Below are 13,409 nucleotides of genomic sequence, written 5' to 3'. Positions count from 1 at the left end.
AATGCAGCCGGGGAGGAGCACCCCATTGCCTACCTCAGCAGGAAACTGCTGGACCGAGAAGTGGCCTATGCAACTGTTGAGAAGGAAAATATCTGGCTGTAGTATGGGCCCTTAAGAAACTAAGGCCGTATCTCTGTATGGGCAAGAATTCACTGTGGTTACTGATCACAATCCCCTCACCTGGCTGAACAGAGTCTCTGGGGACTATGGACGCTTACTATGATGGAGCCTGACTCTTCAACCCTATAAGTTTACCATACAATATAGAAGGGGCAGCCAACACCAAAATGCAGACGGATTGTCCAGGCAAGAGGAGCCTTGAGTCAGGGTCGGCATGTTTACGTGTACTTGACAAGCGATCTGCTGAGGTCACTAGTCCGTACACAAATTGAGGGGGGAAGGGGTTGTAACAGTGTGTCCCTCCCCCGCCTTTTCTCATGGTGTAATAGTCTGTCTCTCCTTGACTGTCCTGTATGTACTACTCTACTGGTGGGGGATTGTTTGTTCTTCTCAACATGGGACTTCTCCAATCCACAACTTGGTAAACAGAACAGAGCCAGGAGTCTAAAGTCCATTCATGTATCAAGTGTCCAGGGGGAGGTGTGCCCTTCTGCCCACCTAAGGGGCTGATCCCAGGAGAGAAGAACAATGAGACCCATGTTAGGTTAGTTGGATCTCGGCTGGAGAAGCACTAGGATCTATAGCTGAGGCTGGATCCTAGAGCCTGTGTATGGACTGTTAAAGATTGGAGATCAGTGGCCACATGGGATTGTGTTTTGTTGTTCACCCTGTTGGACTCAAGGAACTCATATAAGGACCATTGCCCTATTTTCCCTGGCATCGGAATACCAGGAGACACCCCTGGATCTTTTGTTTTGTTGTGGACTCCTTGCAGACTTTAAGGATTTATATTTGTTTGGTGCTTTATCTTTGTGGCTCCAATAAAGCCCTTTGGATTGTTCCTTGCCTGGCGTCCCTCACTGCTCTGTCGCATACCCCGTCACACTGTCTGCTGCAGCTTGTCTCTTTTTTTCTCTTGGAGGTCTCCGGTGCTGTCTGCTGCAGCTTGTCTCTTTTTCTCTTGGAGGTCTCCGGTGCTGTCTGCTGCAGCTTGTCTCTTTTTCTCTTGGAGGTCTCCGGTGCTGTCTGCTGCAGCTTGTCTCTTTTTTTCTCTTGGAGGTCTCCGGTGCTGTCTGCTGCAGCTTGTCTCTTTTTTTCTCTTGGAGGTCTCCGGTGCTGTCTGCTGCAGCTTGTCTCTTTTTCTCTTGGAGGTCTCCGGTGCTGTCTGCTGCAGCTTGTCTCTTTTTCTCTTGGAGGTCTCCGGTGCTGTCTGCTGCAGCTTGTCTCTTTTTCTCTTGGAGGTCTCCGGTGCTGTCTGCTGCAGCTTGTTTTTTTGGATGCAGTTTTTCCTTTATTTCCTCGTCCTCCTGATCAGTTCTTTGTCCTCTTTCCTGTGACTGAGGTTTTCAGGCATTTCTCTCTTGGGTGTCATGTTTTTCACTGTTTGTGCCCCGTTGTGTTCCCACTGATGATCTGTAGGTAAGGGACCTCTCACCGTCACTTCTGCATGTTTGCTTTTGCTGTACCGAGTATACAGTTTATTACACCACATGTATGGACTGGTCTCCTCCCTCCTCCTCGTGCCGCCGGCCTCCCTCCTCCCCTCCTCCTCCTCGTGCCGCCGGCCTCCCTCCTCCCCTCCTCCTCCTCGTGCCGCCGGCCTCCCTCCTCCCCTCCTCCTCCTCGTGCCGCCGGCCTCCCTCCTCCCCTCCTCCTCCTCGTGCCGCCGGCCTCCTTCCTCCCCTCCTCCTCGTGCCGCCGGCCTCCCTCCTCCCCTCCTCCTCCTCGTGCCGCCGGCCTCCCTCCTCCTCCCCCTCCTCCTCGTGCCGCCGGCCTCCCTCCTCCCCCTCCTCCTCGTGCCGCCGGCCTCCCTCCTCCCCCTCCTCCTCGTGCCGCCGGCCTCCCTCCTCCCCCTCCTCCTCGTGCCGCCGGCCTCCCTCCTCCCCCTCCTCCTCGTGCCGCCGGCCTCCCTCCTCCCCCTCCTCCTCGTGCCGCCGGCCTCCCTCCTCCCCCTCCTCCTCGTGCCGCCGGCCTCCCTCCTCCCCCTCCTCCTCGTGCCGCCGGCCTCTCTCTCCTCCCCTCCTCCTCGTGCCGCCGGCCTCTCTCTCCTCTCTCCTCCTCGTGCCGCCGGCCTCCCTCCTCCCCTCGGCCATATTTTTTTTTTACTTTGCGGTCTTTAGGCCACTAAGGATTTGGAGAATTATGATAAGGAGCGCCACGAGGAGTTCAAACGCTATGAAATGATGAAGGAACATGAAAGACGAGAACATCTGAAGGGTTTGGATGAGGAGACGAGGAAAGTGCAGGAGGCCAGATACGAGGAGCTGAAGAAGAAGCACAAGGAGCACCCCAAGCTGAACCATCCGGTGAGTAGAGCGGGGCCGCGGGAAAGCCGCCCCCCCCCCCCCCCCCCGGGACTTCTCCTGCACGCGCGGGCCCGACCCCCCCGGGACTTCTCCTGCACGCGCGGGCCCGACCCCCCCGGGACTTCTCCTGCACGCGCGGGCCCGACCCCCCCGGGACTTCTCCTGCACGCGCGGGGCAGGCCAGTGTGGAGACCTCTGAGTAGAGGACGGCGGTGGTCACTAGTCAGCCACACGCCGGGCACCTGCAGCATCTGCCGTATATATTAACCCCTGCGGTGCAGCACAGTGGAGACTTGTACAGATCGTGTCACAGCCCGGTCTCCACAGCAGCCGCCCATTATATATGTTGCACGTTGTGTGCTGTATATAGTCATGTCGTTTCCCCCCCTGCACATCACCCTAAAGTGCACCCTCCACCACCCTGCAGGGCAGCAAGGACCAGCTGAAGGAGGTCTGGGAGGAGACAGACGGTTTGGACCCCTCAGACTTTGACCCCAAGACTTTCTTTAAGCTGCACGGTAAGTATTGAGTCCTGTATGGCAGCACCAGGTGATCTGCGTCACCGCCGGCCCAGGAAAGGGGGGTCCTGGTCTAGTGATTAGTGGGTGCACAGAGCGTATAGACCACCCACCGATGAGCATCCCCACCCATCACTGCTTCTTTTGGGCGCGGGCCGGGTGGCTCGAGCCCCCCCTCGTCGGCGCGGGCCGGGTGGCTCGAGCCCCCCCCTCGTCGGCGCGGGCCGGGCGGCTCGTCCTCTCGTCACTGCTGCTTGTTCCTCTTCTTGCAGACAGTAATGGTGATGGCTTCATTGATGAGCAGGAACTGGAGGCGCTCTTCATTAAGGAGGTGAGCGTTGCGCCCCCCCGGGCATATCATGGCTGCTGCCTCGTGCCGCTCTCCACATTGTACTGACGTCTCGCTGGTTTCTTGTAGCTGGAAAAAGTGTATGACCCTAAAAATGAGGAGGACGACATGGTGGAGATGGAGGAGGAGCGACTACGGATGAGGGAGCATGTGATGAACGAGGTGAGGCGCAACATTTCATCACTCCGGCCCCCCATGCCCCGCAGTACCGTGCAGCTGCTGCCGGGACGGGCACAAGACGCCCACAAATCTTCTTTTACCGTTATCCTGACTTGTAAACATCTTAAGTTGCAAAAATTCCGCACATGTCGTGCACAAGTATGTACCCCCCCCCCCCAAACCCCCTGTATACACACGCACTGCGCAGGTCTGCACCCCCTATGTACACTCTCACACTGCGCAGGTCTGCACCCCCTATGTACACTCTCACACTGCGCAGGTGTGCACCCCCCTATGTACACTCTCACACTGCGCAGGTGTACACCCCCACTATGTACACTCACACTGAATGGGTCTGCACCCCCCTATGTACACTCACACTAGGCAGGTGTGCACCCCCCTATGTACACTCTCACACTGGGCAGGTGTACACCCCCCACTATGTACACTCACACTAGGCAGGTGTGCACCCCCCTATGTACACTCTCACACTGGGCAGGTGTACACCCCCACTATGTACACTCACACTAGGCAGGTGTGCACCCCCCTATGTACACTCTCACACTGGGCAGGTGTACACCCCCACTATGTACACTCACACTGGGCGGGTGTGCACCCCCATATGTATGCTCACACTGGGCGGGTGTGCATTGCCATCAGGTAGGATTGGTCTCCATCGCTCACTGACCGCTGCCTTTTTCGGGGTCTTCACAGGTGGATGTGGATAAGAATCGACTGATAAATCTAGAAGAATTCCTGCGAGCAACAGAAAAGAGGGAGTTCCTGGAGCCGGACGGCTGGGAGGTAACGTAGCGTGGGGGGGAGGGGAGGCAACGCGGGGGGGGGAGGGGGGTGAGGTAACGCAGCGGGTGGGGAGGTAACGCAGTGTGGGGGAGGTAATGCAGCGCTTTCCTTGCCTCTTTTCGCGCCCCGCTTTCCTTGCCTCTTTTCGCGCCCCGCTTTCCTTGCCTCTTTTCGCGCCCCGCTTTCCTTGCCTCTTTTCGCGCCCCGCTTTCCTTGCCTCTTTTCGCGCCCCGCTTTCCTTGCCTCTTTTCGCGCCCCGCTTTCCTTGCCTCTTTTCGCGCCCCGCTTTCCTTGCCTCTTTTCGCGCCCCGCTTTCCTTGCCTCTTTTTGCGCCCCGCTTTCCTTGCCTCTTTTCCTCTTTTCCTGCTCTGCTTTCCTTGCCTCTTTTTGCGCCCCGCTTTCCTTGCCTCTTTTTGCGCCCCGCTTTCCTTGCCTCTTTTCGCGCCCCGCTTTCCTTGCCTCTTTTCGCGCCCCGCTTTCCTTGCCTCTTTTCGCGCCCCGCTTTCCTTGCCTCTTTTCGCGCCCCGCTTTCCTCGCCTCTTTTCCTCTTTCTTCGGCGCTCCATTGGGAGACCCAGACGATTGGGTGTACAGCACTGCCTCCGGAAGCCACACAAAGCATTACACTAAAAAGTGTAAGGCCCCTCCCCTTCTGGCTATACACCCCCAGTGGGATCACTGGCTCACCAGTTTTCTGCTTTGTGCGAAGGAGGTCAGACATCCACGCATAGCTCCACTGTTTAGTCAGCAGTAGCTGCTGACTATATCGGATGGAAGAAAAGAGGGCTCATACTAGGGCCCCCAGCATGCTCCCTTCTTACCCCACTTGTGGTTTGTAAGGTTGAGGTACCCATTGCGGGTACGGAGGCTGGAGCCCACATGCTGTTTTCCTTCCCCATCCCCCTGAGGGGCTCTGAGGAAGTGGGATCTTACCGGCCACCAAGCCCTGAGGCCGGGCTCCATCCACAGACCCATAGAACCTGCTGGATGTGGAGCGGGAGTGCCGTTCAGGGACAAGGCCCTGCAACTTTCAGGTACTCTGTGTCCCCGTATGGCAGGCCACGCACACCCCTGGCTTGCTGGGTGTGCTAGTGCGCCGGGGACTGTAGCGCTGTGCGCTGGGCTTGTAGTCCCCGCAGATTACTGGGGGACTTTATGTGTGTGGATCGCCGCGCCGACCGCCCCTGGAGCGGCGGCGCAGCTGCGACTTGTAGTGCGCCGGGGACGTGCCGACCGCGCTTTTACGGCGGCGGCGCTTCTAACTTTAGTCCCCGGCTTTCTGCGGCCTAGCTCCGCTTCGTTAACGCCCCCCACCCTGTCAATCAGGGTAGGGGAGAGACGTTGTTCAATCGGCAGCGCCGAGGGCTGGAGCACGATTTACATGCTCCAGCCCTCTCACTGAGCACAGTAGGACACAGGCTTCCCGCTTTTTCTCTGTGCACGCCCTAGGCCCGCCCCCAGGCTTGCAGCTCCCCAGGACGCCGGCAGCCATTATACACATGCAGTCTGGCTGGAGAACGGACGCAGGCTCTGGGGGACCCAGGCTAGGGGTTTCTGGCGACCACACACCCGCGCTAAGCGGGCGGTAAGCAGCACATACGTGCGGCCCCACTAGTGCCACAGTGTTATATTTTTCGCTGTACCATAGACACTGCGGTGTCTAGATATATTTATATACTGCACTGTAAGGTCGCTTCTTGGCTGTACACCCTATATTGCTTTGAGGAGACAACAGCATGTCATCCGCAAAACGCAAGGGTGCCAAGGCACGGGCTGTATACACTGCTTGTACAGCATGTGGGGCTAATCTACCAGCAGGCTCCAACGACTCTCATTGTGTGCAATGTTCAGTCCCAGTGGCACTTCGTCAGCCAGAGCCTATTGTGGTGGTAGCCCAGGCAGAGACGCCTGTGAACCCTGCCCCGGTGACGGGGACAGAATTTGCAGTCTTTGCTGATAAAATGTCTGTGACTATGACAAAAATCCTGGAGACCTTGCAGTCCAGGCCAGTGGCTCAGACCATGGACACTGCTGTGTCTATGTTCCCCGGTCCCCCTCAGTTGGAACTAATCCGTACTTCAAGGGGGTCCCAGGCATCACAGGCTGAGGGCTCTGACTCCGATGACAGTCCCAGGCCGCCTAAGCTAGCTCGCTGGGAGAGACCCTCCACGTCATCACGTGGATCAGGGTCTCAGCGAGAAGGGTCCCTATATGAGGGTTCAGAGGTGGGTGATCAGGAGTCTTGTCCTGACGCCGCACTCAATTTGGATACGCCAGATGGTGACGCCATGGTAAATGACCTTATAGCGGCCATCAATAGGCTGTTGGATATTTCTCCCCCAGCCCCTTCTGCAGAGGAGGCAGCTGCACAGCAGGAGAAATTCCATTTCCTGTATCCCAAGCGTAAATTGAGTACTTTTCTGGACCACTCTGACTTCAGAGAATCCATCCAGAAACACAATACTTATCCGGACAAGCGTTTTTCTAAACGCCTTAAGGATACACGTTATCCTTTTCCCCCTGACGTGGTCAAACGCTGGACCCAGTGTCCAAAAGTGGACCCTCCAATATCCAGGCTTGCAGCTAGATCCATAGTTGCAGTGGAGGATGGGGCTTCACTTAAAGATGCCAATGACAGACAGATGGACCTTTGGTTGAAATCTGTCTATGAAGCTATCGGCGCGTCGTTTGCTCCAGCATTCGCGGCCGTGTGGGCGCTCCAAGCTATTTCAGCTGGTCTGGCACAGGTGGACTCTCTCATACATCCAGCAGTGCCGCAAGTGGCGTCCCTAACTACGCAAATGTCTGCGTTTGCGACCTACGCTATCAATGCGGTACTGGACTCTACGAGCCGTACCTCAATGGCATCCGCCAACTCTGTAGTTTTGCGCAGAGCCTTGTGGTTAAAGGAATGGAAAGCAGATTCTGCTTCTAAAAAATGTTTAACCAGCTTGCCATTATCTGGAGACAGACTGTTTGGTGAGCAATTGGCGGAAATCATTAAACAGTCCAAAGGTAAGGACTCCTCCTTACCCCAGCCCAGATCAAGCAAACCTCCACAGAGGAAGTGGCAGTCAAAGTTTCGGTCCTTTCGAGGCTCGGGCAAGCCCCAATTCTCCTCGTCCAAAGGGACTCAGAAAGAGCAAAGGAGCTCTGATTCCTGGCGGGCTCACTCACGCCCCAAGAAAGCAACCGGAGGTACCGCTTCCAAGGCGGCTGCCTCATGACTTTCGGCCGCCTCCCTCCGCATCCTCGGTCGGTGGCAGGCTCTCCCGCTTTTGCGACATTTGGCTGCCACAGGTCAAAGACCGGTGGGTAACAGACATTTTGTCTCACGGGTACAGGATAGAGTTCAGTACTCGGCCTCCGCCTCGGTTCTTCAGAACTTCCCCACATCCCGACCGAGCAGATGCCCTTCTGCAGGCGGTGAATTCTCTAAGAGCAGAAGGAGTGGTGGTCCCTGTTCCTCTTCAGGAACGAGGTCAAGGTTTTTACTCCAATCTCTTTGTGGTGCCAAAAAAGAACGGCTCATTCCGTCCTGTTCTGGACCTAAAACTGCTCAACAAGCATGTGAACGCCAGGCGGTTCCGGATGGAATCCCTCCGCTCAGTCATTGCCTCAATGTCTCAAGGAGATTTCCTAGCATCAATAGACATCAAGGATGCTTATCTCCACGTGCCGATTGCTACAGAGCACCAACGCTTTCTACGCTTCGTGATAGGAGACGACCATCTTCAGTTCGTAGCTCTGCCATTTGGTCTAGCGACAGCCCCACGGGTGTTCACCAAGATCATGGCGGCAGTGGTAGCAGTCTTGCACTCTCAGGGACACTCTGTGATCCCTTACTTGGACGATCTACTGGTCAAGGCACCCTCTCAAGAGGCATGCCAACTCAGCTTGACTGTTGCACTGGAGACTCTCCAGACGTTCGGGTGGATCATCAACTTCTCAAAGTCAAATCTGTCACCGACCCAATCACTAACGTATCTTGGCATGGAGTTTCATACTCTCTCAGCGATAGTGAAGCTTCCGCTGGACAAGCAGAGGTCACTACAGACTGGGGTGCAGGCTCTCCTTCAAAGTCAGTCGCACTCCTTAAGACGCCTCATGCACTTCCTCGGGAAGATGGTGGCGGCAATGGAAGCGGTTCCGTTTGCGCAGTTTCATCTGCGCCCACTTCAATGGGACATTCTCCGCCAATGGGACGGGAAGTCAACATCCCTGGACAGGAAAGTCTCCCTTTCCCAGACGGCCAAGGACTCTCTGCAGTGGTGGCTTCTTCCCACCTCATTATCACAGGGAAGATCCTTCCTACCACCGTCTTGGGCGGTGGTCACGACAGACGCGAGTCTGTCAGGGTGGGGAGCAGTTTTTCTCCACCACAGGGCTCAGGGTACGTGGACTCAGCAGGAGTCCACCCTTCAGATCAATGTTCTGGAAATCAGAGCAGTGTATCTTGCCCTACTAGCCTTCCAGCAGTGGCTGGAAGGAAGGCAGATCCGAATTCAGTCGGACAACTCCACAGCGGTGGCATACATCAACCACCAAGGGGGGACACGCAGTCGGCAAGCCTTCCAGGAAGTCCGGCGGATTCTGATGTGGGTGGAAGCCACGGCCTCCACCATATCCGCAGTTCACATCCCCGGCGTAGAAAACTGGGAAGCAGACTTCCTCAGTCGCCAGGGCATGGACGCAGGGGAATGGTCCCTTCACCCAGACGTGTTTCAGGAAATCTGTTGCCGATGGGGAAGGCCGGACGTCGACCTCATGGCGTCCCGGCACAACAACAAGGTCCCAACCTTCATGGCACGGTCTCGCGATCAAAGAGCGCTGGCGGCAGACGCCCTAGTGCAAGATTGGTCGCAGTTCCGGCTCCCTTATGTGTTTCCACCTCTGGCACTCTTGCCCAGAGTGCTACGCAAGATCAGATCCGATTGCAGCCGCGTCATACTCGTCGCCCCAGACTGGCCGAGGAGGGCGTGGTATCCGGATCTGTGGCAGCTCACGGTCGGCCAACCATGGGCACTACCAGACCGACCAGACTTACTGTCCCAAGGGCCGTTTTTCCATCGGAATTCTGCGGCCCTGAACCTGACTGTGTGGCCATTGAGTCCTGGATCCTAGCGTCTTCAGGATTGTCCCAAGGGGTCGTTGCCACCATGAGACAGGCTAGGAAGCCCACGTCCGCTAAGATCTACCACAGAACGTGGAGGATATTCTTATCCTGGTGCTCTGCTCAGGGAGTGTCTCCCTGGCCATTTGCATTGCCTACCTTTCTTTCTTTCCTGCAATCTGGGTTAGAAAAAGGTTTGTCGCTCGGCTCCCTTAAAGGTCAGGTCTCGGCGCTATCCGTCTTTTTTCAGAGGCGTTTGGCACGCCTTCCTAAGGTGCGCACGTTCCTACAGGGGGTTTGCCATATCGTACCCCCGTACAAGCGGCCGTTAGATCCATGGGATCTGAACAGGGTACTAGTTGCCCTCCAGAAGCCGCCCTTCGAGCCTCTGAGGGAGGTTTCACTTTCTAGACTATCACAGAAAGTGGCTTTTCTGGTAGCGATCACATCTCTTCGGAGAGTGTCTGAGCTGGCAGCGCTATCATCCAAGGCTCCCTTCCTGGTCTTCCACCAGGACAAGGTAGTGCTGCGCCCCATTCAGGAGTTTCTCCCGAAGGTGGTATCCTCTTTTCATCTTAATCAGGATATCTCTTTGCCTTCGTTTTGTCCTCATGCAGTTCATCGGTATGAGAAGGATTTGCATTTGTTGGATCTGGTGAGAGCACTCAGAATCTACATTTCCCGCACGGCGCCCTTGCGCCGTTCGGATGCACTCTTTGTCCTTGTCGCTGGTAAGCGCAAAGGGTCGCAGGCTTCTAAGGCCACCCTGGCTCGATGGATCAAAGAACCAATCCTTGAAGCCTACCGTTCTGCTGGGCTTCCGGTTCCATCAGGGCTGAAGGCCCATTCTACCAGAGCCGTGGGTGCATCCTGGGCATTGCGACACCAGGCTACGGCTCAACAGGTGTGCCAGGCAGCTACCTGGTCGAGTCTGCACACTTTCACCAAACATTATCAGGTGCATACCTATGCTTCGGCGGACGCCAGCCTAGGTAGAAGAGTCCTGCAGGCGGCAGTGGCCTCCATATAGGGGAGGGCTATCTTGCAGCTCTAACATGAGGTATTTCTTTACCCACCCAGGGACAGCTTTTGGACGTCCCAATCGTCTGGGTCTCCCAATGGAGCGCCGAAGAAGAAGGGAATTTTGTTACTTATCGTAAATTCCTTTTCTTCTAGCTCTTATTGGGAGACCCAGCACCCGCCCTGTTGTCCTTCGGGATTTTTGGTTGTTTTTCGGGTACACCTGTTGTTCATGTTGAACGGTTTTCAGTTCTCCGAGGTTACTTCGGAGTGAATTTGTTTAAACCAGTTATTGGCTTTCCTCCTTCTTGCTTTTGCACTAAAACTGGTGAGCCAGTGATCCCACTGGGGGTGTATAGCCAGAAGGGGAGGGGCCTTACACTTTTTAGTGTAATTGCTTTGTGTGGCCTCCGGAGGCAGTGCTGTACACCCAATCGTCTGGGTCTCCCAATAGGAGCTAGAAGAAAAGGAATTTACGGTAAGTAACAAAATTCCCTTCTTTCCTGCTTTTGCTTTCCTTGCCTCTTTCCTCGCCTCTTTTCCTCTTTTCCTGCTTTTGCTTTCCTTGCCTCTTTCCTCGCCTCTTTTCCTCTCTTTTCGCGCCCTGCTTTCCTCGCCTCTTTCCTCGCCTCTTTTCCTCTCTTTTCGCGCCCTGCTTTCCTCGCCTCTTTTCCTGCTTTTGCTTTCCTTGCCTCTCTTCCTGCTTTGCTTTCCTGCCTCTCTTCCTGCTTTGCTTTTCGCGCCCTGCTTTCCTCGCCTCTTTTCCTCTTTTCCTGCTTTTGCTTTCCTTGCCTCTTTTCGCGTCCCGCTTTCCTTGCCTCTTTTCGCGCCCCGCTTTCCTTGCCTCTTTTCGCGCCCCGCTTTCCTTGCCTCTTTTCGCGCCCCGCTTTCCTTGCCTCTTTTCGCGCCCCGCTTTCCTTGCCTCTTTTCGCGCCCCGCTTTCCTTGCCTCTTTTCGCGCCCCGCTTTCCTTGCCTCTTTTCGCCCCCCCCGCTTTCCTTGCCTCTTTCCGCGCCCCGCTTTCCTTGCCTCTTTCCGCGCCCCGCTTTCCGCGCCCCGCTTTCCGCGCCCCGCTTTCCGCGCCCCGCTTTCCGCGCCCCCGCTTTCCGCGCCCCGCTTTCCGCGCCCCGCTTTCCGCGCCCCGCTTTCCGCGCCCCGCTTTCCGCGCCCCGCTTTCCGCGCCCCGCTTTCCGCGCCCCGCTTTCCGCGCCCCGCTTTCCGCGCCCCGCTTTCCGCGCCCCGCTTTCCGCGCCCCGCTTTCCGCGCCCCGCTTTCCTTGCCTCTTTTCGCGCCCCGCTTTCCTTGCCTCTTTTCGCGCCCCGCTTTCCTTGCCTCTTTTCGCGCCCCGCTTTCCTTGCCTCTTTTCGCGCCCCCGCTTTCCTTGCCTCTTTTCGCGCCCCGCTTTCCTTGCCTCTTTTCGCGCCCCGCTTTCCTTGCCTCTTTTCGCGCCCCGCTTTCCTTGCCTCTTTCCTCGCCTCCCTCACCCCGCTGTCCTCTCGTCACACTTCTCTCACCTTACTGAGTCTTGTCATGCACAGACGCTGGATGAGCAGCAGCTTTACACTGAGAAGGAGCTCCAGGAGTTTGAGAGCCATATTTCTAAGACAGAAGACGAGCTGAGGAAGAAGAAGGAGCAGCTGGAGCTGCAGCAGGAGGAGCTGCAGAAGCGGCAGCAGCACATCCAGGCGCAGCGGCAGGAGCTGCAGCAGGTAATGGCGGGGCAGAGGTTGGGGCTGGATCGTGTTTCGGGGGGTGCTCGGCTGTGACTGCCCGCAGCCGGTGATGATCATTGAGCCGCCATGTTTGTGTCTCCAGGTCGTACAGCAGATGGAGCAGAAGAAGCAGCCGCCGATTCACGCTGCGTTTCCGGAGCCCGGCGCTCATTACCAGCCAGGTATTTTCCATGTGACCTGAATCGGTGGATCCTCTCCCCTCATCCGGCAGTGGCCGCCTGCGCGGAGGATCGCCGGGGGGGATATTCTGGCCAGGTGTCCTCTCCAGATCCTCACAGGTCTCTTCTCCTCCACAGCTGGTGAACCTATAAGTCACTTGGCATCTCCAGACGTGGGGAATCGTCACCCGCTGCCCCCGGGACACTTGCCGGACGCCGCAGTAGCGCACAGCCAGCAGTCTCCTTAGCGCTGCTCCCCCACAACTGACTTCTCTGACACTACTGAACCATCCGCCTGCACACGGCTCCTCATTGGGGGGGTGCCTGCTGCTCCCCAACCTGTTGTGGTTAGTGACCCTCACATGCTGTGCCCAGGACCACCCAGGAGAATAAAATGTTATTTTCTGTGTAGTTGCGGGAGGCGTCCTTCCATCACTGACGTTACAGCTGCCCCCCATGACAAAAAATGTTGAGGAGTTTCCCCATGAGCTGATTGATGAGCGTGAAAGCCGAGGAAAGCCGGGCCGGCGAGATCTAATACGCCGTGTGCCATCAAGCCTTCGCCTAGAAGAGACGTCTGCCGGATCTCTGGTGTCCCACCCCGGCTCTGCTCATTCCTAATCCAGAAAGCCGAGGAAAGCCGGGCCGGCGAGATCTAATACGCCGTGTGCCATCAAGCCTTCGCCTAGAAGAGACGTCTGCCGGATCTCTGGTGTCCCACCCCGGCTCTGCTCATTCCTAATCCAGAAAGCCGAGGAAAGCCGGGCCGGCGAGATCTAATACGCCGTGTGCCATCAAGCCCTCGCCTAGAAGAGACGTCTGCCGGATCTCCGGTGTCCCACCCCGGCTCTACTCATTCCTAATCCAGAAAGCCGAGGAAAGCCGGGCCGGCGAGATCTAATACGCCGTGTGCCATCAAGCCCTCGCCTAGAAGAGACGTCTGCCGGATCTCCGGTGTCCCACCCCGGCTCTACTCATTCCTAATCCAGAAAGCCGAGGAAAGCCGGGCCGGCGAGATCTAATACGCCGTGTGCCATCAAGCCCTCGCCTAGAAGAGACGTCTGCCGGATCTCCGGTGTCCCACCCCGGCTCTACTCATTCCTAATCCAGAAAGCCGAGGAAAGCCGGGCC

At 56.8% G+C, this 13,409-nt stretch overlaps 1 protein-coding gene across 1 annotated transcript in view; it reads left to right on the top strand.

The window, feature by feature from the left end:
• NUCB2 (nucleobindin 2) overlaps nt 1-12,689 on the top strand; it is a 26,157-nt gene extending 13,468 nt beyond the window's left edge. The window contains exons 6-13 of the mRNA XM_075332364.1: nt 2,241-2,426; nt 2,854-2,944; nt 3,217-3,275; nt 3,363-3,455; nt 4,167-4,256; nt 11,926-12,096; nt 12,203-12,281; nt 12,417-12,689. Coding sequence (XP_075188479.1) covers nt 2,241-2,426; nt 2,854-2,944; nt 3,217-3,275; nt 3,363-3,455; nt 4,167-4,256; nt 11,926-12,096; nt 12,203-12,281; nt 12,417-12,526 — 879 coding nt within the window. The 3' untranslated portion in view covers nt 12,527-12,689. The remainder of the gene's footprint in view (nt 1-2,240; nt 2,427-2,853; nt 2,945-3,216; nt 3,276-3,362; nt 3,456-4,166; nt 4,257-11,925; nt 12,097-12,202; nt 12,282-12,416) is intronic.
• The last annotated feature ends 720 nt before the right edge of the window (nt 12,690-13,409 follow it).

This window comes from Anomaloglossus baeobatrachus, unplaced genomic scaffold (assembly GCF_048569485.1).
Source record: "Anomaloglossus baeobatrachus isolate aAnoBae1 unplaced genomic scaffold, aAnoBae1.hap1 Scaffold_3084, whole genome shotgun sequence".
Classification (NCBI taxonomy): domain Eukaryota; kingdom Metazoa; phylum Chordata; class Amphibia; order Anura; family Aromobatidae; genus Anomaloglossus; species Anomaloglossus baeobatrachus.
Note: the sequence above shows the minus strand (reverse complement) of the source record. Positions and strands in the feature narration are given on the sequence as shown.